General features: G+C 53.4%; 1 protein-coding gene across 6 annotated transcripts in view; it reads left to right on the plus strand.

Annotated features, from left to right (window-relative positions):
- Nucleotides 1-24448, plus strand: part of LIG1 (DNA ligase 1) — a 52075-nt gene extending 27627 nt beyond the window's left edge. For all 6 annotated transcript variants that reach the window (XM_031004292.3, XM_031004295.3, XM_055370124.1 and 3 more), the window contains 17 exons: nt 1516-1688; nt 3973-4139; nt 4577-4653; nt 5534-5625; nt 5881-5980; nt 7593-7678; nt 8562-8677; nt 10484-10579; nt 12918-13028; nt 13586-13657; nt 17607-17751; nt 17909-17991; nt 19592-19744; nt 21710-21763; nt 22110-22253; nt 23931-24023; nt 24167-24448. In XM_031004292.3, the coding sequence (XP_030860152.2) occupies nt 1516-1688; nt 3973-4139; nt 4577-4653; nt 5534-5625; nt 5881-5980; nt 7593-7678; nt 8562-8677; nt 10484-10579; nt 12918-13028; nt 13586-13657; nt 17607-17751; nt 17909-17991; nt 19592-19744; nt 21710-21763; nt 22110-22253; nt 23931-24023; nt 24167-24250 (1846 nt within the window). In that variant the 3' untranslated portion in view covers nt 24251-24448. The remainder of the gene's footprint in view (nt 1-1515; nt 1689-3972; nt 4140-4576; nt 4654-5533; nt 5626-5880; nt 5981-7592; nt 7679-8561; nt 8678-10483; nt 10580-12917; nt 13029-13585; nt 13658-17606; nt 17752-17908; nt 17992-19591; nt 19745-21709; nt 21764-22109; nt 22254-23930; nt 24024-24166) is intronic.
- Nucleotides 24449-25411: the final 963 nt, after the last annotated feature.

Consider the following 25411-nt stretch of genomic DNA (forward strand, 5'->3'; position numbering starts at 1 on the left):
GTTTTAGACAGAAACACGGTTTTCGTTTCAGAGGCGGTGCAGCTTGGTGGCTGGGAGCACAGTCCTCAGGCACACGGCCTTGGTGTACATCTCAGCTTCATACTTACTCGCTCTGTGACCTTGGGCAAGCCACGGACTCTTTCGGTGCCTCTGTTTCTTCATCTGTAAAATGGAAATAATAATGGTACCTACCTCAGAGGGGAGCTGTGAAGATTCTATGAGTTAAAAGGTGCAAAGGGCTGGCCGTGTTGGCTCATGCCTGTAATCCCAGCACGTTGGGAGGCCGAGGCGGGCGGATCATTTGAGGTCAGGAGTTTGAGACCAGCCTGACCAACACGTTGAAACCCCGTCTCTACTAAAAATTAAAAAAAATTAGCCGGGCATGGTGGTGCGCACCGGTAGTCCCAGCTACTCCGGAGGAGAATCACCTGAACCCACAAGGTGGAGGTTGCAGCGAGCCGAGCTCGTGCCACTGCACTCTACATTGGGCGATGGAGCGAGACTCCGTCTCAAAAAAAAGGTGCAAACTGCTCAAAGCCAGCTCCTGAATTTAGAAAATGCTCCGTAGCATCAGCTGTCGTTTCTCTGGGCTGATCATCACCATCTTCATCATTGTTACCGTCACACCAAGTTACTCCCCCACTGTAACCGCCCGGTGGGTTCACCTTGCCCGCTGCCTAGACAGAGCCGATTTATCTAGACGGGGGAACTGCAGTGGAGAAAGAGTCATTCCCGCAGAGCCGGCTGTGCGGGAGACCGGAGTTTCATTTTTACTCAAATCAGTCTCCCTGAGCATTTGGGGAGCAGAGTTTTTAAAGATAATTTGGCAGGTAGGGGCTTGGGAAGTGGGGAGTGCTGATTGGTCAGGTTGGAGATGGACTCACAGGGGGTGGAAGGGAGGTTTTCTTGCTGTCTTCTGTTCCTGGTGGGATGGCAGAACTTGTTGAGCCAGATTACAGTCTGGGTGGTGTCAGACTGAGTGCAGGTCTGCAAACTATCTCAAGCACTCATCTTAGGTTTTACAGTAGTGATGTTATCCCCAGGAGCAATCGGGGAAGCCAGAGGCTGCGTGACCTAAATTTCTAATCTTGTAGCTAATTTGTGAGTCTTGCAAAGGCAGGTCCTTAGGCAAAAAGGGGTCTTTTCCAGAAAGGGCTATTACCAATTTTGTTTCAGAGTCAAGCCATGAACTGAATTCCTTCCCAAAGTTAGTTCTGCCTATGCCCAGGACTGAACAAGGACAGCTTAAAGGTTAGAAGCAAGATGGAATCGGTTAGGTGTGATTTCTTTCCACTGTCATAATTTCCTCAGTTACGGTTTTGCAAAGGCGGTTTCACCACCAGCAATCTGTGATTGTCCTCATGGCTGCAGGCCCCAGAGCCTGGGACTGTTCTGAGCCGTTTCCTCTTCTTTCTCTATTTCTTAATAGTGTCCACCCCCTTAAACCCACCCCACCCCTACACCACACTTACACCTTGAAGAACCACGTGTTCATACCCCCGTCCCCTCCTCCAGGCTCCGGATGGTGGAGACGCTGAGCAACTTGCTGCGCTCCGTGGTGGCCCTGTCGCCTCCAGACCTCCTCCCTGTCCTCTACCTCAGCCTCAACCACCTTGGGCCGCCCCAGCAGGGCCTGGAGCTTGGCGTGGGTGATGGTGTCCTTCTCAAGGCAGTGGCCCAGGCCACAGGTAAGGGGGACTGTGGTTGGAGGGACCAGAAGGACAGGAGCTCAGCCAGAGAAAATGCAGAGGTCAGGTGGATCGGAGAGATGGTGGAGAGAGGCTGTGAAACGGGGTTGAGGAAAAGGCTGAGAGGGAGGAGAACCTGATGGGGACAGATTTGCAGGGGTGTGGGAGAGAACATAGGGGCAGCAGTTCAGGTGAGGGAGGACCAGGCCTGTGTTGGGACAGGGGGCGTGGGATGCAGGGAAGGGGAGGGCTGGGGAAAGATGCTGGAGGCAGAGACAGCAGGATTTGGGGGCTGAGATGGAAGGTTGGGGCTTAGAGAGGTCTGAAAGGACTTTGACTGGAGGGATTGGAAGGAGTGGGAGGAAAGAACACGGTGTGTGGGGGGCCAGCAGCCTGAAGGGGCCCAGCCGCCAGTGCTGGGTGGAAAGGCTGGTGATGCGGATGGCCCGCCTGCCAAGGGCCTGGAGTGCTCGGTGCTTATCATGAGGACACTGGGGAGCCATGGAAGGATTGTGAGCAGGCAAGGGGCAGCGTCTAGGGGGAAGAGGAGCTGGACCCCAGCTGTAGAGAAGAGAGAAGAGGGCAGGAGAGATCTGGCAGACAGTGGGTGTCAGGGTGAGGAGGTAGGAGGAGTGCCTCCAGGATCTCCCTGGGTGACTGGATGGATGACAAAGCCGTCGGCAGCTTGGGACCCTGGTGAGGGGCAGGCACCTGCAGGGAGCATTAATCACCCCAGCGTGGGGCAGACATGAGCAACCTCTATCTGTAGGCCCCCAGGGCCATCCAGGAAGTTTGGAAACAGGGGTCTGAGGCTCACCAGGTCTGGCTCAGAGCCCAGCGTTCGGGATGGTCAGTGTAGGAGGGATGACCACCCACTGGTGAGTTCTCATCCGCCTGGGGAGAGGATGTGCTGGGAGCACTGGAGTTGGCTTAGAGCCATGGGGACCAGTGTTTAGGGAAGGCGGGGATTTCAGGCTTTCATGAGAGGACAGAGGGACTGAGAAAGGTTGACTTGGATCAGGAAAGAGTTACGGGCTTATGGGAGCCAGAGGAGATGAGACTCAAGATTTTCTCACTCATTCACTCAAGATGTGTTTCGGGAGCACTGGCATCACACCAGACCCAGCACACACGGGGTCGGTTAAGAATGCTCGGAGCTGCAGGTAACAGAAAACCCAACTACACTGGCTTGGACAAAGAAGGATCTGTTTTTCTCACAAAAGAAGTTGCAGATGCTGGCTTTCCTGCCCAACAATCCATGGCAGCCGGGGCCTCTTCCACTGTCTCATGCCTCCACCCTTGATGGGTCGTGTTCACACTCACACTCCTCTCCGTGCCGCCTTGTGGCCCCCGTGGCTGTCCAAGTCCCGGGTTTGCTGTGAGTTGTTGGCCACTTTGGAGAATCCCATCCCCTTTGATGTGTGATTCGGTAACATCCCATTGGTGAGGCTCACACTGTCGGCTCTCCCATTTGTGGCAGTTTCGCTTCAGGCGCGAGGCCCACCCTCATGCGCTCTGTGCCGCGGCTGAGCATCTGTGGACTGAAACGCGCACTTGTTCATTCATTACGGATTGCTTTCCCTTTCATTCTTTTCTGTGTTAGGGTTAGGGCGTTATCTCGATAGGTGTAGGCAGGTTATGTTATCTCCACATTTCATTTCAGACCAGAAAAGAGGTGACACACAGTATCTGGTGACAAGGGTGTGTTGGTTCTGATAGGTTGAGAGCTGCTTGTCACAGCTGTCACCGTGACTTGAGGCTCTACCTCCCCAGCTCTTACACCCAGGCGCCCACGGGACCCAGCTCTGGGCAGTAAGTGGGGCCAGGGCACATCCCACGTGTGTAAGCTGGTGGCTCCAAAACAAGCCGAAGGGTCATTGGTCACTGCCAGAGATGTTCATGACCCGCCAGAGGAAAGGGTCCCTTGGCCTTCTCTGCTCTGTCCACACTCACTTCCCTAGTGACCTTGTCACGCCTGTGGCTTTAAATCCCATCCGCACCCTGATGACACCGGCCCAGATGTCTCCCCTGAGTGTGGTCATGCTCGTTCATCCACCGCTTTCCTGGCTGCACGTGCATGTTTGCTGACTTCCTACAGCCAGCGTAGCTGGGGGCACGTTCCCCAAGCCATTTCTACCAAGTGGGTGAGCGTTAGACACAGGGAGGTGCAGGGACTCGCCACAAGCACACACAGCTGGAGAAAATTCATCCAGGCCGCGAGAGAAGGGAGACACGCAGCCACAACTGTCACCCTCGACACCCCCAACCGCGCTCTCCCCTGAAGGTCGCCAGCTGGAGTCCGTCCGGGCTGAGGCAGCTGAGAAAGGCGACGTGGGGCTGGTGGCCGAGAACAGCCGCAGCACCCAGAGGCTCATGCTGCCACCACCTCCGCTCACTGCCTCCGGGGTCTTCAGCAAGTTCCGCGACATCGCCAGGCTCACTGGCAGTGCTGTGAGTGGGGCGGGCCGCTCATCCCGGACCCCAGACATCTTGGGGACCTGAGGCCACGCGTGTGTCAGGAAGGCTTCTGGTTAGACCATCGGCTGGGTCGCATCAGTCCTTCTTATGGGGTGCACAGCTTCCTCTCCTCCTTCCTGCACCCAAGCCTAGGGGAGTCTCCTCTTCAGAGTCTAGCAGACCTAATGCCATGGCTGCCACATGACAGGACTCAGTAAATACTTCCTGGATAAAGGGAGAGGGAGGCAAGGAGGAGAGCTAGCTCGTTCTTACTGCCCTAAGAGTGGGTGGCCATGGGAGATGGGACGTGGAGATGGGGTGAGGGAAGGAGGGCAGGTATTCCAAAATGCAGGGCAGCAGCACGGCTGGTGGGGTGGAGGTGTGGTCCCTGCCTTCACCAGGCACTGACGGCTCTTCCCCTGACTCTCCAGTCCACAGCCAAGAAGATAGACATCATCAAAGGCCTCTTTGTGGCCTGCCGCCACTCAGAAGCCCGGTTCATCGCCAGGTAAGCGTGTGGGCCTGTGAGGCTACAGAGGGGGACTGCAGGCTCGGAGGTGAAAGGAGGGAGGGACTGGCAGCTGGAATCATCACAAATGCCCTGACCATCCTTGGATGAGAAAAGCATGAGCAGGAGGCCCAGCCCCTAAAGAGTGGGAAGGGACACCATTTCCTTTCACAGGCCAGCTTCTGTCCCTTGGTAGTGCTTCTAGAGAAGGCCCCTGGGCCCCTGTGGGTGAAGCATGCTGTGATTGATTGGTGAGGTCTGCCTCGGCTTGGGCGCGGGCCCTGCAGCAGGAAGCCAGGGTTTGTTTGCCATGACAGTGAGAGCAAATCCATTGAGGGCTCACATCATGGAGCATTTCTTGGGAGCCCTGCCCTGTGCCCCGTGCCTTACCTCATCAGTTCCTACCAGCAACTCTGTGAGACTGGTCTTGTTACCCTCACCTCCAGTTTATAGAAGGGGAAATGGAGACATGGGGAGGCAACCTAAGCCACTTGTCTCCTGCCAGTGGCTCAAAGCAAGGACCATGCTGGGGTCCTGACCATCACAGTCACCAGGGCGGGCGCCAGGCTCAGTTCTCTCCCTGACTCATCCTCCTCAAGCCTCGCCAACCCCTCAGGGCAGCTGAGATGGGAGGTGCTGGTGCACCTACTTGTGCCCCTCCCCAGTCTTGCTAGTGGGCAGGATCATTACTGCCTGGCTCAGTTTCCTCATCTGTCACATGGGGCTGTGTGATATCTGGGGTCCCTTCCAGGCTCTGAAGATTCTTCTGGTTTTTGAGGAGAGGGTCTACATACGTGAAGGTCGAGGAGACCAGAGAAGGGAGGAGGCAAGATCGGGGAGGTGCAGACAAGCCCCCTTCCCTGGCCTGCTCTCTCCCCAGGTCCCTGAGCGGACGGCTGCGCCTTGGGCTGGCAGAGCAGTCGGTGCTGGCTGCCCTCTCCCAGGCAGTGAGCCTCACGCCCCCGGGCCAAGGTGAGCTCCTGTGGCCCGTCTCTGCATCCCTCGCTGGAGTTAACTCAGGCCTCCCCCCTCCTCTTCAGAGGCCCAGGCCCGCCCGTTCCCCAGCGGGCCCCTGCCATACCAGGCTCCTCTCTCCTGGGTCGGGGGGGAGGGGGCGTCTTGGGCCGCGGCATCTGCATTCCTTGCCATACAGCAAACCACCCACTGCACCCTGGTGTAGCCAAGGATGTGGGCGCCTTCCAAAGCCTCTGGTGGGTCTTTTCTTAGAATTCCCACCAGCCGTGGTGGATGCTGGGAAGGGCAAGGCAGCAGAGGCCAGAAAGACGTGGCTGGAGGAGCAAGGCATGATCCTGAAGCAGACGTTCTGGTGAGAGCTGGGCAGTGGGTGGAGTTGCCAGGGGCTGTGGGCAGAGTGCCAGGGTGGGGGTGGAGCCAGAGGAGCAGTGGGTGGGGCCAGTGAAGTGACGGACAGGCATCACGAGTGCCGGTCACGGGGCGACTGAGAGCAGAGGTGGTGATCTAGACAAGGCTGGTGCTTGGCACAAGGATGGTGACAAAGATCAGGAAGGTGGCAAACAGTGAAGGGTCAGTGACCCCAGGAGAGGTATAGAAAGACGCTGACAGCGGCCAGGCGCAGTGGCTCACGCCTGTAATCCCAGCACTTGGGAGCCCGAGGCGGGCAGATCACATGAGGTCAGGAGCTTGAGACCAGCCTGGCCAACATGGTGAAACCCTGTCTCTACTAAAAATACAAAAATTAGCCTGTAATCCCAGCTACTTGGGGGACTGAGGCACGAGAATCATTTGAACCCAGGAGTTGGAGGCTGCAGTGAGCTGAGATCACGCCACTGCATTCCAGCCTGGGCAACAGAGTGAGACTCTGTCTTAAAAAAAAGAAAGACGCTGACAGCAAGGGAGGGCAGCCGGCAACATGAGGTTTCTGAGTTCCAGACAGGGCTGTGCATGCAGAAAGGCCTTAAGGGACCCAGAGAGGAGCAGGTGACTGACACATGGTGAAGGGCCTTGACAGTCATGGAGAGGACATCCGTGGAGCGGCCACGAGGGCTCCAGAGAGAGCCATGTGGAGGGACCTAGGCCAGCAGCTGACCCAGGGCTGGTGACTCCAAGACCATGACTGCCCCAGAGAGGATGTCAGAGGCAGGAGGGCCGATGGCAGTTCCACAGATGCCCTCAGAGCACCTGCTCTGGGCCAGGGCCCCCCACTGGGTGCTGAGTAGAGAGCGGTGAACAGGCCCGGGCAGCAAGCTCAACTCTGCCTGCACATGGGGCTCTACCAGCTGCTGACCTCAGGCCTACCCCACACCAGCTACATCAAAATCTTTGTAGGTGGAACCTAGCCTTGAAAACCTTTGTCTATTTTTAGTTTGTTTGAGATGGAGTCTCGCCCTGTCATCCAGGCTGGAGTGCAGCGGCACAATCTCAGCTCACTGCAACTTCCGCCTCCAGGGTTCAAGTGATTCTCCTGCCTCAGTCTCCTGAGTAGCTGGGACTACAGGCGCGTGCCACCACCCCCAGCTAACTTTTGTATTTTTAGTAAAGACGGGATTTCACCATGTTGGCTAGGCTGGTCTTGAACTCCTGGGCTCAAGTGATGCACCCACCTCGGCCTCCCAAAGTGCTGGGATTACATGCCTGTAGGCATGAGCCACCATGCCCGGCCAAAAACCTTTTTTAAAAACTATATTCTTGAGTGGTCTCGTGTAGCCAAGTAGAGAATCGCTGGTCTCGTGGTGACAGATAGGGAACAGGGGCAAGGCCAGAGTAAGGGAGACAAAGCAACAGATAGTGACACGAAGGGAGAGCACAGAGACAGGGTGGCAAGAGGAGCTTGGCAGGTGGTGACTGAGTGGGCAGAGGCATCCAGGAGCCCAGGCGTCTGGGAGCAGGCCGAGCTCTCTTTCCAAACTGTGTGAGTTCTAGAAAGGCTTCCCCTATCTTGTTCTCACCCCCCACCCCAGCGAGGTTCCCGACCTGGACCGAATTATCCCCGTGCTGCTGGAGCACGGCCTGGAACGTCTCCCGGAGCACTGCAAGCTGAGCCCAGGTACAGGCCCCAGGGGCGCTCACCAGCCTGGCAGCAGCCCTGCTCCCTCCTGAGTCGGCGTGAGGGTGGCCATCCTAGGCGCCCCTCTCAGAACTTGCAGAGTCCTCTCCCCAACCAAAACCGAATGCTCCTCCCTGGTGCTGAAACCCACTGCTTTTCTCCTTGGAATTTCCCCTTGTGGAGTAGATAGGGTGTAGGTGACACTGCTGTGATAAACAGGAGCCAGGCGTGGTGGCGTGTGCCTGTGATCCCAGCTACTCGGGAGGCTGAGGTGGGAGGATCGCTTGAGCCCAGGAGTTCAAGGCTGCAGTGAGCCGTCATCGCGCTACTGCACTCCAGCTGGGCGACAGAGTGAGACAATAAATAAGTAAATAAAAATGGTCCAGAAGGCAGTGGGTCAGGCCAGATAGAATTTCTTTCTCTCACACAGAAGTGTCCAGAGCAAGGGAGGTGGCCAGGGAAGGTACAGGTGTGCAGCTGTGTCCCAGGGATGACCCGGGGACCCAGGTTCCTGTGTCCCTCTGCCCTCCAAAGGTTGTCACCCCAATGTCTGTGATCAAATGTGGCTCACTTCCCTGTTCTAATTGTGGGAGGAGGGACGCAGAGGAGGGAGGGGAGGCAACCAGATTCCTTGCAAGGATGTGAGCCAGACATTGCACATGCTGCGTGGGTTCCAATCACATGGCCTTTCCCAGCTGGAAGGAAGGCCGGGGGCTGTAGTCCCCAGTGGGAGGCTAGGTCCCCTTCTAAAACGTGGGAGGCTTCGTGACTGGGTAGCAAGAAAGCAGAATGGTTCTGGGGCCCATTAGCAGTTCTCCTCCCCATGTTCCCCCTCTAATCCATTGCCTTCCCTCTCCTCTAACTCACTCTCCTCCTCTCCCAGGGATTCCCCTGAAACCAATGTTGGCCCATCCCACGCGGGGTGTCAGCGAGGTCCTGAAACGCTTTGAGGAGGCAGCTTTCACCTGTGAATACAAATATGACGGGCAGAGGGCACAGGTATGGGGAGTGGGACATGTCCCTTCCACAGACAGGAAAACATCAAAGAGCAGGGGTGTGGGGTCACTGAGGCCTGAGCTTCAAGCCAGCCTGTGCCACAGACTGCCGAGCCCTCGCTCATCTCTCTGGGCTTCAGCATCCACCTCCATGCAGTAAGTGTGTTCTTTTTTTTTTTTTTTTTTTTTTTTGAGACAGAGTCTCACTCTGTCATCCAGGCTGGAGTGCATTGGCGTGATCTCGGCTCACTGTAACCTCCGCCTCCTGGCTTCAAGTGATTCTCCTGCGTCGGCCTCCCAAGTAGCTGGGACTACAGGCGCCTGCTACCATGCCCGGCTAATTTTTTGTATTTTTAGTAGACGAGGTTTCACCATGTTGGCCAAGATGGTCTCGATCTCTTGACCTCATGATCCACCCACCTCAGCCTCCCAAAGTGCTGGGATTACAGGCATGAACCATCGTGCCTGGCCTCTAGGGTGTGGTCTTAACTACCTCACCAGCTTATCCGAAGCTACAATCCTCCGAAGTCCTGACCGATGATAGTGGGAGCTCATGAAACGTGGGCTCCGCTGATGCTGCTGGTGGGTGTGTTCATTTTAACAGCCATTCTGGGAGGTGCCTACATGACCCCTTCGTGCCGTGACGTGCATGTGTGTCCTGTGATCCAGGGCCTCAGGCGTCCTTGGTCCTGGGGTCTGTAAGAATGTGTTGTGTCTCTTCTGTCCTGGCAAGTGTGGGGCCTTCTCACCTGGGGATAGGTAAGCAGGCAAAGTGGGTGGAAGCCACAGGGCTCGAGGCAGTTACAGGAAGTGGACCCCTGAGGAGACCAGCCTGGCCAACATGGTGAAACCCCATCTCTACTAAAACCACAAAAATGAGCCAGTGTGGTGGTGTGCGCCTGTAATCCCAGCTACTCAGGAGGCTGAGGCAGGAGAATTGCTTGAACCCGGGAGGCAGAGGTTGCAGTGAGCCAAGATCATGCCACTACACTACAGCCTCCATGACAGAGTGAGACTCTATCTTTAAAAAAAAAAAAAAAAAAAAAAGGGTGGATCCAACAGACACAGGATCAGAGATGGATCTCCAAAACAGTGTTGAGAAAAAAGACACAAGATGATTTATGATAATGACAATGATTTCTTGACAACTGTTCCTGGAAATAATAACATACATATAAGATGCTATATATGCCGCCCTGCTCAAGAGCTGTGACCAGACTGTCTTAAAATAAATAGACATAGAGGCTGGGCGCAGTGGCTCACGCCTGTAATCCCAGCACTTTGGGAGGCTAAGGTGGGCGGATCACCTGAGGTCGAAAGTTCGAGACCAGCCTGGCTCTACTAAAAATACAAAAATTAGCCACGTGTGGTGGTGGGCGCCTGTAATCCCAGCTCCTTGGGAGGCTGAGGCGGAAGGCTCTCTTGAACCCGGGAGGTGGAGGTTGCAGTGAGCAGAGATCGCACCACTGCTCTCCAGCCTGGGCAAGACTCCGCCTCAAAAAAAAATCAGAATGAGATCTAGAGCATAATGACATTTAAACAAATCAGCACCCACATGCAGCAAGGTGCATGTGCCTACATGGGGACAGGTGTAGGGATTGGAAATGAAGAAGAAAATGATGGTAGGGCCTTCCAGAGCAGGGCTGGGAGGTGCTGTTGGAACTGAGGAGATGATTCGCTCAAGTCTCCGCACCAGTTCCTCCTGCAGAACTTCCAGAACCTTCTACCAGTGCAGGTGGGGTCAGAAGAAAAAGCTGAGGCCACATGAGGGGACTCAGCTGATTTCCCCTCCCTTCTCCCATCATGACAGATCCACGCCCTGGAAGGCGGGGAGGTGAAGATCTTCAGCAGGAATCAGGAAGACAACACTGGGAAGTACCCGGACATCATCAGCCGCATCCCCAAGGTGGGCGTCTGCCACGCACTTGCACTCTGCCAGGGTCTATGGTCAGGGGTGCAAAGGCCTGAGGCCCATCTAGGCCAGTGTGGCACGGTGCGGGGTTTAGTGGGAGGAGATCAGGTTGCGTTTGGCTGCAAATGACAGAGCACTCAGTCCTGCGTGGTGTAAGCCCATATGATTTTTTCTCACATCTAGAGGCGGGCACCCCAGCACTGACTTGGCTGAGCACTGATGTCCCCCTGAACCCAGCTTATCGCTACCTCTATCCCCTGCTGTCCTTGGCTGGTTGGCTTTTAGTGCCAATGCTTGTCCCCTTAGAGTTTCCCAAACAGATGTCACTCTTCCAGAGAGAAAGAGGGAAAAGGGATTCTAGCTTGAGTTAATTAACACTTTCCTGGACACCTCCCACCCACACCCCCTCCCCCACCGTGGACTGCAGCTGGGAGTCACTGTCCAGCACTGGGTTCCATGGCCACCCTAGTGCAACAAAGCCTCGGAAAGCCAGAGTCTAACTCTGCAGCCTCTCCAGCCAGGAACGCGGGGAGGAGGAGTCAGGACGAGTTTGGAGGGGGCCAGCCCGTGGATAGGCCCCAAGCCTCAGAAATAGCAGCTCAGAGTCATACAGGGGCCTCACAGGCCCCAGAGCTGGGGACTTCTCTGCACCCAGTAGGGGTCTTGTGCCTGTTTGAGGAGTCCCCTATCAAAGAGCCTTTCTCTTTGCCTGCCCCTAATTAAATAGGAAATAAGTTATTTAAGAAAGCAGGGGGCACGGTGCCCATCATTCTGCCTGTTAGAGACAGTGACGGAGAGAGGCACAGTTCAGTGCACGTGTTAGGGGAGCTCCTGTTCAGTGCCAAGCACTGTTCTTTAAATCGATTTTCTTAAGATGTAATTTCCCTAAAAGTTAGTGATTTTCAGTGTGCACTATGCTGTTTGATGAGTTTTGAAAAGTTCATACACCCAAGTAACCAACACCCCAATGAATGTATAAAATATTTCCACATTCTCATCATTCTAAGATATTTCCGCTGGGCGCGGTGGCCCACGCTTTGGGAGGCTGAGGCGGGTGGATCACCTGAGGTCAGGAGTTCCAGACCAGCCTGGCTGACATGGCGAAACCCTGACTCTACTAAAAATACAAAAATTAGCCAGGTGTGGTGGCATGCTCCTATAGTCCCAGCTACTTGGGAGGCTGAGGCAGGAGAATCACTTGAACCTGGGAGGCAGAGTCTGCACTGAGCAGAGATTGCACCACTGCACGCCAGGCTGGACAACAGTGGGAGACTGTCTCAAAAAAGAAAAGAGGCCAGGCGTGGTGGCTCACGCCTATAATCCCAGCACTTTGGGAGGCCAAAGCAGGCAGATCACTTGAGGTCAGGAGTTCGAGACCAGCCTGGCCAACATGGTGAAACCCTGTTTCTACTAAAATACAAAATTTATCCAGGCGTGGTGGCATGTGCCTGTAATCCCAGCTACTCGGGAGGCTGAGGCAGGAGAATTGCTTGAGCCTGGGAGGCAGAGGTTGCAGTGAGCCAAGATCGCACCACTGCACTGCAGCCTGGGCGACAGAGCTAGACTCTGACTCAAAAAGAAACAAGTGTGGCTTAGACTTGGTGTCAGGGAAGCTACCTGGCTCCAGGATACAACATGAATGCTGCCCCCGGCTTGGGCAACACAGTGTTCCCTTGAGGGAAAAGAAGGCTTCCCAGTGGAGGAGACAGACGGGCAGGGGTTCTAGAGGGAACGGCATGTGCAAAGGCCCAGTGGTGGAAGAGGCATTGCCCATTTATTTGAGAAACAGAGAGGCTCACGTGCTCGGGCGAAGAGAGGCTCAGGAGGCCAGGTGAGGCGAGGGACGACCCAGGCTGACCTGGGAGAGTCCCCCCAGCTTTGGGGAATCATGGGGATGGTTTTTAGCAGGGAGGTGCTGTGATTGGATTTGGGGCTTGCCACTGTCACCCTGGCTGCTATGGGGAAGCTGGATTGGAGGGGGTCGGTGCAGGACAGGGAAGCCCAGTAGGCAAGGCTGAGCAGGGAGTTGGTAGGAAGTGGACAGCTTAGGAAATCATCGAGTTCACTGAGGAACTGAATGTGGGTGACAGGAGGAGGGAGATGACAAGAGCTCCTGGGTTTCCAGCTTGTGGACCAAATATTACATTCTCAGAGACATTAGTTTCTGTCTCCTCTTGGTGGGGAGTAAGGGAAAAGCATCTGTGTGCACCTGCCTCTTTGTTAGTGCATCTTGAGAGCTGCAGAAGGAAAAGGGAATTTATCTCCCCGTGTTTGTCTTTTCACCTCATCCTCCACCTCTCACAGGCCCTGGGTCTCTCCCTTCACTTTTCAGATTAAACTCCCATCAGTCACATCCTTCATCCTGGACACCGAAGCCGTGGCTTGGGACCGGGAAAAGAAGCAGATCCAGCCATTCCAAGTGCTCACCACCCGCAAACGCAAGGTAGCATCACCCGCTCCACTGCCTGCCAAGGCCCCGTACTTCCTCATCTTCCACACAGTCCTGGCTGCGGGTCCTGCCCAGTGGCCAGAAGGGCAGAGTGTCAGTCTGGATGCAGTTCTCTCAGCCTTCTGCAGGATGGCTGCCACAGCTCCAGCCATCACATTCTCATCCCAGCATCCCTAGTGGGAAGAAAGGATGGGCCCTTTTCCTGCATCTCTGTTGTTTTACTATGAAAGATCTGTTCTGGAAACCCCCAAAACCTGCACCCCACAGGTTTCCTCTTTTCCATCTCATTGGCCAGAACTGTGCCACGTCACTGCCATTAGCTGCAGAAAAGGCTAGGAGAGCAAATATCTGGTGAAGGGGAATGAGGTTGTTGGAATTAGCTGAGAGCCGTTACGATCCAGCACCTGGAGCCAGCAGCATGGTCGCCCTCACAGATGGGCAGCCAGTTAGGTGGGGCGAGAGGGAGACCGGTAGATGAATGCTGTCGGCCTCAGACACAGTGCCCCATCTCACCATCCTACACTCATGAACTCCGTTGTGCCCCAACCCAGGAGGTGGATGCATCCGAGATCCAGGTGCAGGTGTGTTTGTACGCTTTCGACCTCATCTACCTCAATGGAGAGGTGAGTTCCAGCTTCCTGTCCAGGGGCAGCTGAGGGGTGACAGGGTGGGGTGTGAGCCTGCCAGCTGCCAGTCTGACTTCCATTTCCGACTCTGCCACTTCACATGGCCAAGAGGCCACACTTGGGCAGCAGTTCTCAAAATGTGGTGTGAGGGCCCCTGAGGTTCCTTAAGATTCTTTCAAGGACATCTTCGAGGTCCCTCTCTTTCCAACTCCACATTGGCATGAGGTGGATCTTCCTCGTGTCTTGCAACCAGAAGAGTGTGTCGCAGAAGCACGCAGGAGAATCCAACCTCTGTTAAGCCAGATATTAGAGGATTTGCAAAAGTGTAAAATAATGCCTGTAGTCTCACCAGTTTTTCAAAACAGGTTATGTTTCATCAAAATATGTTATTTAGAGCCAGGCACTGTGGCTCACACCTGTAATCCCAGCACTTTGGGAGGCGGGAGGATCTCTTGAGCCCAGGAGTTCAAGACCAGCCTGGGCAATATAGAAAGACCTTGTGTCTATTAAAAAAAAAAAATTATTTGGGTTAGCATATTGGATTTATTTTTTTAATTTCTCATTTTAGATTTCGAATAGGTGTAACTATAATATTATGTAACCCACATGAACAAGCTCTATGGAGTGAGTCTTGAATAATTTTTTTTTTTTTTTTTTGAGATAGAGTCTTGCTAGTCACCCACACTGGAGTGCAGTGGCGTGATCTCAGCTTACTACAACTGTCTCCTCCCAGGTTCAAACAATTCTCCTGCCTCAGCCTCTTGAGTAGCTGGGATTACAGATGTGCACCACCACGCCCAGCTAATTTTTGTATTTTTAGTAGAGACGGGGTTTCACCATGTTGGCCAGGCTGGTCTCGAACTCTTCACCTCAGGTGATCCGCCCACCTCGGCCTCCTGAAGTGCTGGGATTACAGGCATGAGCCACCACACCTGGCCTTGAATAATTTTTAAGAGTGTAAAGAGGCCTCAAGACAACAGTTTGAGAATGGCTTGCTTTAGGGTGTCAGGAATCTGGAGCCAGGCCACATGCCGTCATATCCCAGCCCTAACCTTCCTAGCGGCATGGCTACAGATGAATGACTCAGCCTCTGTGTGTGTCAGTTTCTTGATCTACAGTAAGGAGCTAACAGTGGCAGGTGCTTTATCTGTTAGGATGAGGGCTAAACGGTGGGATAGGGGTGTGGAACTCAGTAGCTAGTACATGGAAGCTCTCAAAAAAAATTAGCTGCAATCATCAACATCCCAGATAATCTTTTTTTTTTTTTTTTTGAGACAGATTCTCACTCTGTTGCCCAGGCTGGAGTGCAGTGGCATGATCTCAGCTCACTGCAACCTCTGCCTCCTGGGCTCAAGCGATTCCCCTGCCTCAGCCTCCCGAGTAGCTGGGATTACAGGCGTGCACCACCACGCCTGGCTAATTTTTTGTATTTTAGTAGAGACGGTGTTTCACCATGTTGGCCAGGATGGTCTCGATCTCCTGACTTCATGATCTGCCCTCCTCAGCCTCCCAAAGTGCTGGGATTTACAGGCGTGAGCCACCATGCCCGGCCCATCCCAGATGATAATCTGGTAGATGAACCATGATCTTGTGGTAACCTGGTCACTTAGGTCTTATTAATGGATATTGATGATCAAGCATCTTCGCAGGTTTGTTGGCCGCGTGCATTTGTTCCGTGACTTGCCTCCGCGTGTCCTTTGCCTGCCTGTCTGGTGGGTTCTCACTCATGTTTTCCTGGTCTGTAAATGTTTTTTCTCTGTTAGGCCCATCTGTCCTTCACCGGGACAGGTGGAGCTGGTAGTGGTTCTAATGCAGAGATGCCTTTGGTGCTCAAACCCCCAATTTCGTGATGCAGACTGACGTTTCACTCCATGAAATTACTGTAGGAAGACAGTCGGAGTCTGATTTTTGTTTCCCGTGATGTCTGGGGAGAGGAAAGTCAAGTATCAGGTGCTTTCCAAACACTGGATACTTTGTGGGTTTTTCTGCAGGATTTGATCATCCCTGCTCAGCTGGTTCCTTTGTCTCCCAATGAGCATTTCAAATATTCTCATTCCTTCAAATATTCCTTCTTTAAACTTTATTGATGGCCTATTTTGTTGTATAGGACTTGTTTGAGCTATTACTTTTACAGATTTTTTTGTTAGTAGTAGTTGAACATGGATGAACTATTTTTATGTAGTCAAGTATATCATTTTTTTTCTGTTTAATGTGTCCTCATCCCCATGATTTTTTTTTTTTTTGAGACACAGTCTCACTCTGTCGCCCAGGCTGGAGTGCAGTGGTGTGATCTTGGCTCACTGCAGCCTCCGCCTCTGGCGTTCAAGTGATTCTCCTGCGTCAGCCTCCCAAGTAGCTGGGATTACAGGCACCCACCACCACACCCAGCTAATTTGTGCATTTTTAGTAGAGTCGGGGTTTCACCTTGTTGGCCAGGCTGATGTTGAACTCCTGACCTCAGGTGATCCACCCACCTCCGCCTCCCAAAGCACTGAGATGACAGGCATGAGCCACTGCAGTAGCCTACATTTCTAATTTTAGAGCTTCTAGTAGCCATATTAAAAGGTAAGAAGAAACAGATAAAATCATATTTTCTTTAATCCAATGTCTAAGATATTATCCTTTCAATGTGTGATGAATATAAGAAATTATTAACATGGAATTTTACACTCTCTTCTTGGATTAAGTCTTCTAAAGCCAGTGACTGTTTTGCCCTTGGCACATCTCAGATTGAACTTGCTACATTTCAAGGGCTCAATTGCTACACGTGGCGGGTGGCGGCTACACTGGGTAGCACGGGCTCAGCTGATCTTCCGAGACGTGCCCTGAGTAGGTATTGCTGCATTTTACAGATGGGAGCTCTGAGGTGCACAGAGGGAAACGCTTGCCTGAAGTCACCAGCTAGGAAGAGTGTGGCTGGGATGTAAACCTGAAATGGTCTGACCCCAGATAAATTGTACCTGCTTAACCCTTGTGGCTCCTCTCATCTTTTCATACAAAATGTTCATGAGCACAATTTTACAACAGAAAAAAGCTGTCAATGGAAAACACGTGAATGTACCCCTGGAGGGCAAGTGGTGAAGGTAGTTTAACATCAACACAGAGAAGCCCTGAGCAAAGGGCAGACCAGAAACACTGCGCGTGGATGGGGACCGATCGAACAAAAGAGAAAAGCAATTCAAAGCCACAAGACGGATTAGTCAGTGTTGACATGTGGAGACAACTGCTTTGTCCTTTGTTTAAAAACATTCAGATCACCCCCTTCCTCTCTGACACACACTCTTGCAAGGTCCAGCTGGAACTGATTTCAGAGCAAAACGCAAAACACAAAACTGTAAATGTGCTGGAAAAACTCAGTGAAAACTTTTGGAATTTAAGGAAAGGAGGACTTTTTTTTTTTTTTTTTTTTTTAATTATCTTGGGGATGAGGCTGGGTGCAGGGGCTCACGCCTGTAATCCCAACACTTTGGGAGGCTGAGGTGGGTGGATCTCTTGTGACGTGCACCTGTAGTCCCAGCTACTCGGGAGGCCGACGGAAGACAGTCGCTTGAATTCAGGAGGCGGAGGCTGCAGTCAGCCAAGATCGCACCACCGCACTCCAGCCTGGGCGACAGAGCGAGATTCCGTCTCAAAAAAAACAAAAAACAAAAAAAACTGATGAGATGCCCGTAAAGTGTTAATTCAAGCTCCAGCAAGGCCGCAGCCCCCTGTCTGATGCTCCTGAAGTCACCAACTCTAAATGGTGTCGGGCCCTCTTGCCAGTGACTAGCCCCATGCTTTAAGCTCTCGGAATCCTTCTGACATCAGGGTTCTTCCCTCTCAAGGCTTTCCACGAACCCTGTCACTAGTTGTGACCCGCACATGTCCTGTTCGCCTCACATTTAGGGCTTATTGTCTTTATTCTCACAAAGATGTCTCATCTCTCTTCTCCTCCCCGGCCCTGCAGTCCCTGGTACGTGAGCCCCTTTCCCGGCGCCGGCAGCTGCTCCGGGAGAACTTTGTGGAGACAGAGGGCGAGTTTGTCTTCGCCACCTCCCTGGACACCAAGGATGTCGAGCAGATCGCCGAGTTCCTGGAGCAGTCGGTGAAAGGTGAGGGTGCTCACTTTTCTCTCCTGAGGTCTGCAGCTTGCGCTGACCCCGGCCTCCCAGCCTGTCCCCAGTCCTGGACCGTTTGACCAGAATCCTGCCTGCTCCGGCGCTTGTGAGCCAGGGCTTCCCAAGGACCACGCTTCTGTGTCTCCCTCAGACTCCTGCGAGGGACTGATGGTGAAGACCCTGGATGTTGATGCCACCTACGAGATCGCCAAGAGATCGCACAACTGGCTCAAGGTGATTCTCGACCCCCAACTGGGCCTTCTCCGCCCCGGGTCTGGAGGTCTGTCCCAGCTGGGCAGTGGATTTCGAGCCTCCACTGTGTACCCTGTCTGAGCTCAGGGCCCCTTTTCACAATCCCACACCAGTCCCCTGCTGCAACTGAGTTCAGACCTTCTCCCTGCTGCAAGCCCTTGCTCACGAGTTCTGATGGAGAACAGCCCCAGCCCGAGCACCGCAGATCCCACGAGGCGCAGCGTGATGAGGTTTCTCTCTCCTGAGCCTGCCGCCCGTGTCGGGCCAGGCTCTTGGGCAGGAATTAAGCCAGGACATGAATAAGAGAAAGTCGGGCAGGAGTGGGCGCCATGAAGAAAAGCGAGTCAGCTCCGGGCCAGCAAGGCGGGGCTGGGAGTGCCCTGCATGATCAGGAAGAGTCTTTCCCAAAGTGAGGGACAGAGCACTAGGGAGGAAAACCCCCGGTGCAGAGACCCTGAGGGAGGAGCAGGCTCTGCATGTGCAGGGAGCAAGGGCAGGCGAGGCGCGAGGTGAGCTCAGAGTGGGGAGCAGGCCCCAGCTGAGGCAGCATCTGGGGCCACTGTGAGATAAAACTGGATCTTCCTCTTGAAGGTTTCAGGAAGTCAGTGGGGGTTCTGTGCCGGGAGTCACAGTCAGGTTGTCATTGTGTGAAGCTCCTGGGGTTTCCCCTCGAGTGGAGGACGGGTGTGTTGAGGGCCAGCGAGCAGGAGCCTGTCATTAGTAAGAGTTGATGGATGTTTGAGTGGAGAGGGGCAGTGAGGGGTGGACAAGGGGACTGGAGCGGGAGGCACTGTGGCACTGAGCCGGCCAGGCCTGCTGACTAGCTCTTCCTGTGTGCTTATGTCTGTCTGTGGCTGGTTTCCCTCCAGCACAGACCTTTCCTGTCTCAGGAAATAGCACTGTTGTGCCCCCAGGGCTGAGCTTCTGCCTGGCACATGGTTAGCACTTAGTGAACGTTTCTGAACGAATGGGAAAATGCTCTCCCTTTGGAGGAGTGGCCGGAGTGAGTTGGCCATGTCTCTGTCTTGAGGGAAGGACGGCGGCAAGGCTGACTCCTGAGGTCCCATTGATCCCGCCTGCGTTTCCCATTTGTTCTTATTTATTTATTTATTTTGAGGCGGAGTTTCGCTCTCATTGCCCAGGCTGGAGTGCAATGGCACGATCTTGGCTCACTGCAACCTCCGCCTCCCGGGTTCAAGCGATTCCCTTGCCTCAGCCTCCTGAGTAGCTGGGATTACAGGCACACGCCACCACGCCCGGCTAATTTTGTATTTTTAGTAGAGACGGGGTTTCTCCATGTTGGTCAGACTGGTCTCGAACTCCCGACCTCAGGTGATCCACCCGCCTCGGCCTCCCAAAATGCTGGGATTACAGGCATGAGCCACCGCGCCTGGCCCCATTTGTTCTTATTTAAACGTAGAAACCCTTCCCATGTCCAGTCTCTTCCCAGGGGCCATCCTTGGGGTTCCTTCTGGAAGTTCCCTTCAGACTTACTTCCAGTCCACCGAGGAGCCCCTCCCCAGCAGTGAGGGCCCCGCCTTGGGCGCTCCCCCTTCTCATCTCTTGCCTCCCCTTCTCCCAGCTGAAGAAGGACTACCTTGATGGCGTGGGTGACACCCTGGACCTGGTGGTGATCGGCGCCTACCTGGGCCGGGGGAAGCGGGCCGGCCGGTACGGGGGCTTCCTGCTGGCCTCCTACGACGAGGACAGTGAGGAGCTGCAGGCCATATGCAAGGTCCTGGGGAACTGGGGCTGATGGCAGAAGCAGGAGGGAAGGAGATTAGACTCCCGGGGGTACCTCCTATTGCACAACCCAGACCGAGGGGCGCTCACATCCCCCTGTGAAGGATCCGTTCTCCCCAGTTTTTATTTACTTTTTCTGGTTCTATGAGCAACTCTTGCTTCATATAGAAAAACAGGCTGGGATAGAAAGATGTCAGGAATGTGTGTCAGTGAGAGATTGAGATTAGCTACAAATAGTGGTGGCTCACATAAGAAAAGAATTTTTTTGTTATGAAATGAGAAGTGTGGAGGGGGCAGTCTGATGCCATTAGGGATTCAGGTTCCTCCTCTCCCCACATTTTTTTTGTCCCCACATTTTTTTTTCTGCCATGTGCCTCCGGCCTCATCATCACAATGTGGCTGCAGGAGTTCCAGCCCTCATGGCCATGCCTGCTCCACGCACCAGGGAAGAGCAAAGGGGGTTGGACCCTGAGTCAGCCTCAGCCAGTGAACACCTTCTGCTCAAGTTCTGTTGCTCATCACTTTGCTCCATGGCTCACCCCTAGCTGCAAGGAATTCTGGGAAATGTGAAGTGATTTACTTTTTTTCAAGTTAAAGTTTTTCTTAAAGCTGTGCACATTTTGGACTAGATTTTCTTACGTATTTCCTGTATTCCCCTCTCCAACAAATTTGGGTCTTTTGCCACAGAAACAGAACAAAATATCACCTAGAATCATACCGCCCAGAGACACGCAGTAGTGACATTTGAGGGAATGTTTTATTTACATTTTTGCAAAGTTGTGATCCTTCTCTATGAGTAATTTTCTTTTCTGCCTTTTTACCCTGGAAGTACTTTGTTTTCAGTGTTGTATATGCCCTTAAGCAATATGGCAACAGGACCTGAATGCCTGCACAAGAGTTTTCAAGTGCTGTGCCCCATAGCACATAGTGCTGTGTCCTGAACCAGCTCCCTGTGGCTGTGTGGGGAAGTTGTTGCCAGCTTTGTTCTTATGGGTAACGTGATTACTTAGTGTCCGTTAACCTAAACGATCAGTGACAGAAGTGATTTTTATAATTCACAAATATTTTGGCCACCAATCTACATTGTCACCATTTTGCATTATTTAGAATAGATTTTTAAATGAGCTATTGTCAGGACAAAAGGCAAAAAGAATCCTTAAGACTCTCAACGCAAAAGGGGCTTTCCAGGTGACGTTTATATTGGTGATTATTGCCCACTTTGCTGCGTATCTGCCAGCATCCAGCATTACTGCTAACTTTTAGCCTTTCCTATTTTGGTAGGTGAAAGAAGCTCTTGGCAGTGTTAACATTGGAGATGGGCTGGGCATAGCCACTCACGCCTGTAATCCCAGCACTTTGGGAGGCTGAGGCGGGAGGATCACTTGAGCCCAGGAGTTCGGGACCAGCCTGGGCAACATAGTGAGACTCCACCTCTACAAAAACTTTTTTTAAAAATTAGCCAGGCGTGGTGGCACATGCCTGTGGTCCCAGCTACTTGGGAGGCTGAGGCAGGAGGATTGCTTGAGCCCAGGAGGTGGAGGTTGCAGTGAGCCAAGATTGCACCACTGCACTCCAGCCTGGATAACAGAGCTAGACCCTGTCTCAAAAAAAAAAAAAAGACTGGAAGTGAGGACAGCCAGTTACTGGGCAGTGAGGATGTGGATGAGCATAAGGGAGTGACTTCCTGGGGCCAGGGAGACAGTGGAAGCAGCAAGAGTTTCTCCATAAAGCGGAAGACAGGGAGTGGTTCACGGCAGGCCTGCTGGGAGAGCATTCCCACCCGGGAGTCTCTGGCTGGATGCTCCACACCCCCAGCTCCCTACTTCCCTGGTTTTCTGTGGATACTGCCTAGACCAGAGCCGGGTGGGGGCCATGAGTGTACACAGCTTTAGATGGCAGGAGCAAGTGCTGGGCCTGTGGCCGGCTGAGCCTCTGACCTCCCGCTTCCTCCCTGCAGCTTGGAACTGGCTTCAGCGACGAGGAGCTGGAGGAGCATCACCAGAGCCTCAAGGTGAGCCACCCTTTCTCTGCTTCTTTTTGTCTTTAATGTCCTGCCTCAACCCCCAGGGCCTTTCATTTCTTTCCATCTCCCATTCCTCCCAACTCCCACCTTTCTCAACTTTTTACTTCAAGGGGGTCTTGTTTCTTTTCCCTTCTTTCACTTTCTGTTTCTATTTCTATTTCTGTTTACTTCAAGGGGGTGTCTTGTTTCTTTTCCCTTCTTTCACTTTCTATTTCTGTTTACCTCAAGGGGGTGTCTGTTTTTTTCCCTTCCTCCCTCTCCCCAGCCCTCCAACACTTGGCCTTGACTTTGAGATTCCAGACCCTCTGTTCCTCTCTTCCTCTGCTCACTGCAGGCCCTGGTGCTGCCCAGCCCACGCCCTTACGTGCGGATAGATGGCGCTGTGATTCCCGACCACTGGCTGGACCCCAGCGCCGTGTGGGAGGTGAAGTGCGCTGACCTCTCCCTCTCCCCCATCTACCCTGCTGCGCGGGGCCTGGTGAGTGGCAGAGGACCTGGCCGTGGCCCTGTGTGGGATTCTGGGCGGGCACACAGAGAGCAGAGTAGGGAGGGGACCTTGGCTCACATCTGCTCTTCCAGGTAAGGATCAGGAAGATGAGCTTGCATTTTATTTGAGTGTCAGATAAAAAGGCCAAAACATTTTTTCTTTAAAAATGGGCTGGGCATGGGGGCTCGTGCCTGTAATCCCAGCACTTTGGGAGACCAAGGCCGGCAGATCACTTGAGGTCAGGAGTTCAAGGCCAGCCTGGCCAACATGGTGAAACCCCATCTCTACCAAAAATACAAAAATTAGCCACGTGTGGTGGCGGGTGCCTGTAGTCCCAGCTACCCAGGAGGCTGAGGCAGGAGAATCGCTTGAACCTGGGAGGCGGAGGTTGCAGTGAGCCGAGATCACACCACTGTACTCCATCCTGGGTGACAAAGCAAGACTCTGTCTCAAAAAAAGAAAAGAAAATTCTTTTCTTAAATAAAAGAATTCCCAGGCCAAGCACAGTGGCTCATGCCTGTAATCCCAGCACTTTGGGAGGCTGAGGCAGGCAGATCACTTGAGGTCAGGAGTTCAACACCAGCCTGACCAACACGGTGAAACCCCACCTCTACCAAAAAATACAAAAATTAGCTGGGTATGGTGACCCGTGCCTGTAGAGACGGGGTTTCACCATGTTGACTAGGCTGGTCACAAACACCTGACCTCAAGTGATCCGCCCACCTCGGCCTCCCAAAGTGCTGGGATTACAGGCGTGGGCCACCATGCCCAGCCAAGAACTTACATTTTTGATCTAATTTTTAAAAATGTTTTACCATGCTGCACGTTAGACAGCCAGGGACTAACAAGGGACAGGAGCCGGTGTGTATCCGGCCCTTGCTGTGCAGTGGGCGCTGTGTGGTCATCAGCGTGTCACTCATAGACACTCATTTAATCCTCTCAAAATCCCTAAGACGTAGTGACACAAACATCTCCATTTTACAGTGAGGATGTAGAGCCCTAGAGAGCCTGAGTAACTGCCCCTGGATCACGCGGCTCCTGAGAGTTGGGAGCTGGGATTGGAATCCCACAGTCAGATTCTAGAACCCATGCCCTGGTGCCATAGTTCAGCCTCTCAGCCCGAATTACCGTCATTATCGTAACGGCTGTAGCAGGTGGCATTTTTTTTTTTTTTTTTTTTTTTTTTGAGTTGGAGTCTCGCTCTGTCACCCAGGCTGGAGTGCAGTGGCGCAATCTCAGCTCACTGCAAGCTCCCCACCTCCCGGGTTCACGCCATTCTCCTGCCTCAGCTTCCCGAGTAGCTGGGACTACAGGCACCCACCACCACACCCGGCTAATTTCTTTTTGTATTTTTAGTAGAGGTGGGGTTTCACCATGTTAGCCAGGATAGTCTCCATCTCCTGACCTCGTGATCCACCCGCCTTGGCCTCCCAAAATGCTGGGATTACAGGGGTGAGCCACCGCACCCGGCCAACAGGCAGCATTTCTTGAGCACTTACTGTGCCCGGGTACGGTTCCAAGCACTTTGTCAACTTGTTTAATCCTTATGACAACCCATCGTTCGGCCCCGTCGTGTGGATCAGGAAACAGTCCAGAGTGGAGGAGGGAGGAGACTGAGCAGGGGGTCGCTGGGGCTGGACCGCAGGAGTCTCCATCCCGCTTCCGCAGGTGGATAGTGACAAGGGCATCTCCCTTCGCTTCCCTCGGTTTATTCGAGTCCGTGAAGACAAACAGCCGGAGCAGGCCACCACCAGTGCCCAGGTGAGGCCCTGGGAAGCAGGGGTGGGCCGCCCAGCTGCTTGGCCCTACCAGCTTTTTAGCGTGGTGGCCTCTCTGGAACCTTGTGGAGGTGGGAGCAGCAGCGGGGGAGCTTCTGACCACCCCATCCCACCCTCTCTCTGCAGGTGGCCTGTTTGTACCGGAAGCAAAGTCAGATTCAGAACCAACAAGGCGAGGACTCAGGCTCTGACCCTGAAGATACCTACTAAGCCCTTGCCCTCCTAGGGCTTGGGTACAGGGCATGAGTTGGACGGACCCCGGGGTTATTATTGCCTTTGCTTTTTAGCAAATCTTCTGTGGCAGGCTGTGGTTTTTGAGAGTCGGGAGGGGTGTGTGTGTGAGGGGGTGGCTTACTCCGGAGTCTGGGATTCATCCCGTCATTTCTTTCAATAAATAATTATCGGATAGCTACTTTGTGACAAGGTCTGTGCTGGGCTCTGTGGGCAAAGCTGTCATGGGTGTCACCTGCATAGCATGTAGCCGTGGCCTAGGAACTGCCAGAGCCAGTGCCAGCCATGGAACTGCCTGCAGTGGTGGGCGTCTTCTGTATCTGCTCTGTGCAGTGTGACCGCCACTGGCCACCTGCAATGCCCGAGCCCTTGACAGGTGGCCAGCATGACAGAGGATGCGAATTTGTTTTGTTTTGAGACAGAGTCTCGCTCTGTTGCCCAGGCTGGAGTGCAATGATGAGATCTCAGCTCACTGCAACCTCCACCTTCCGGGTTCAAGTGATTCTCTTGCCTCAGCCTCCCATGTAGGTGGGATTACAGGAATGTGACACCACGCCCGGCTAATTTTTGTATTTTTAGTAGAGATGGGGTTTCGCCATGTTGGCCAGGCTGGTCTTGAACTCTTGGCCTCAAGCGATCCACCCTCCTCGGCCCCACTAAGTGCTGGGATTATAGGCGTGAGCCACCACACCCAGCCATACCAAATATTTTATTTAATTGTATTGGACAGCAGTAGTCTAAAATCTTTACATACATATATTTTTTAACTTGTTTAACCTTCCAGCCATCCCACAGGGAGGCACCATCGTGAGCCCTGTTAAGGAAGACAAATGCAGTGTCTTAAAATAACACAGATGTATTCTCTTACAGTTTCGGAGGTCAGAAGTTCAAAATCAGTTTTACTGGGCTAACATCAAAGTGGTGGCAGGGCCGGTTCCTTCTGGGAGCTCCAGGAGAAAAACTGTGTCCTTGCTTTTTCCAGCTTCCAGAGGCCACCTGGTTCCTAGGCTCATGGCTTCTTCCTCCGTCCTCAAAGCCAGCAGCATGGCACCTGCAAATCTCTCTCCTGAGGTCATCAGGTCACGTCCTCTCCTCCATCAGATCTCTGTTTCTCTCTTCCAAGCACTCAAGTGGTTACAT

The sequence above is a fragment of the Gorilla gorilla genome, chromosome 20 (genome assembly GCF_029281585.2).
Source record: "Gorilla gorilla gorilla isolate KB3781 chromosome 20, NHGRI_mGorGor1-v2.1_pri, whole genome shotgun sequence".
NCBI classification, from domain to species: Eukaryota; Metazoa; Chordata; class Mammalia; order Primates; family Hominidae; genus Gorilla; species Gorilla gorilla.